The following is a 1764-nucleotide window of genomic DNA, read 5'->3' on the forward strand; positions in this document are numbered from 1 at the left end:
CATAATATGACGTATGAGCGTAGCGCAACAAAGTACAAAGGCAATAGGCATAGTAACATAATTTGGTAAGGTTTGGTGTGTTTGGGTTATTTCTGAGTGAAAAACACCATAGTAATATATTTGGGTATGTGAAAAATTAAATAATAACATCATTGAGTAAGTTTAGGTAAGTTCTGATCTTTTCCGAGTGAAATACATCATGATAATGTAGGTACCAAGGTACCTACATGAAAATCATTTTTCATATTTTTATTTATTTATTACCTGAACTCCCATAACTCAGTAAACCATACCTACTTTACCTAATGTTAATGGAGATGACAAAACTCCCATATCTAAATAAACAATATTGTCAGTGGAGATAACCAAACTCCCGTAGATTTTTTCACTTTGTAATTTTCTCACTATCGAACTATGTACATTATGTAGATTTCAGTTATTTTTCCTTTTTTAATTGAGGGTATTTTTCCTTTATTGCGAGCGATTCGGTCATTTGGTCAATATCTCAGCTTACCTACCTCTGTTGTAATCTTTCAGTAGTTTGAGCATCTTCTCAATTTGTTCGTTAGGAACTGAGGACAGTTTCTCAGCATGCCTCGATTTCAAATTATCTCCAAACAATTTGACGTTTGATTCGAGACTGAAATTTCGGATGGGCATGAGGCGTTTCTTGAACTGTTTGGAATCTTTCAGCTCGTACAGGAGGACTAGGCTGGGCGGATTGAACTTGATGCCGATCTTGTGAGCCAGGATGTTGTCCACATCACTCTGTAAATAGCAAAATGAATAGTTTAAGAAGATACTCTATTAAAAAGCCGAAAAGGCGGTAGGTACTATTATGTTTTCTGTGCAGCGTAGACAAGCAGCCAAGCTCTCACAGTTACCTACTAACCAGCGAACCACTAGTTAGTAGTTAAGAAAATAAATAAAGAGTGGAGTAAAGTATTTACTGAATCTTGAGAGATAGAAATTCAAAAATTCTTACCTTAACCGTTGACATGAGGAGTTATTGTGAGACAAAATTATGAAAAAAGTGATTGAATATTCTGACAAAAAAAGGTAATGAAAGAGATAAAAAAAGAAATACTCCTACCCTGAGGTGAAGCGCAAGTATTTCCAACTTGACTTTTGCAAATTTAACAACTAGTCAAGACTTTGGTTGTACGTACGGTGAACTGTTACTTTCACAAACTCTGAATAACCCCCCGTACATACTACTGTGAAACACTTGACATCTGAAGACAGATACACTACCTATAATGAAAAGAAACAGACGTGATACCTACAAAAACACGGGTGTTCGTCCAAAAAGTGAGTGAAAAACAATCTGCAAAAGATTTGTTGACATACCAACGTGTCGGTTGCTAGGCAACGTTATAAATGTAAACATTATCAAAGTTTAATCATTATCACCAAGGAATACTTGAGTAGTAGTTTTAATAATTCGAGGGGTGACGTCATTTTGACCTAAAAATATTTACAAAATTATCATAAATATCGGAATATTTATGATAGCTATTTTGATGCAGGGAAAATTCCAGTTTTAGATTGCCTCTAAGGTAGGACCTAGAAAGACTTCCCCACAGAAAATAATTGAAAAACACTTTAGTTTCAAATAAGTGGTTCAGGGTTCAGGTTTCAAATAAGTAGACCTCAGAAAAAGGCCCCTTATCTACAGGGTCCTAAAAGCCCAATCGACCCCAAAAAGGAAAAAAAAAAATCGTTCTTTCAATAATGATTGATTGAGTAATCAAATTTGATTGG

At 34.9% G+C, this 1764-nt stretch overlaps 1 protein-coding gene across 1 annotated transcript; it reads right to left on the reverse strand.

Moving 5' to 3' along the window:
• Positions 1-518: 518 nt before the first annotated feature.
• Positions 519-1433, reverse strand: LOC103520707 (centrosomal protein of 19 kDa-like; the record flags this gene model as incomplete). The annotated part of the gene is made up of 3 exons (XM_026831729.1): positions 1276-1433; positions 986-1046; positions 519-768 (listed from the first exon to the last, which is right to left on the reverse strand). Coding segments are annotated over exons 2-3 (265 nt in total), but the record flags the coding sequence as incomplete, so codon positions are not given.
• Between the last annotated feature and the right edge of the window lie 331 nt (positions 1434-1764).

The sequence above is a fragment of the Diaphorina citri genome, unplaced genomic scaffold (assembly GCF_000475195.1).
Source record: "Diaphorina citri unplaced genomic scaffold, Diaci psyllid genome assembly version 1.1 scaffold3963, whole genome shotgun sequence".
NCBI lineage: Eukaryota > Metazoa > Arthropoda > Insecta > Hemiptera > Psyllidae > Diaphorina > Diaphorina citri.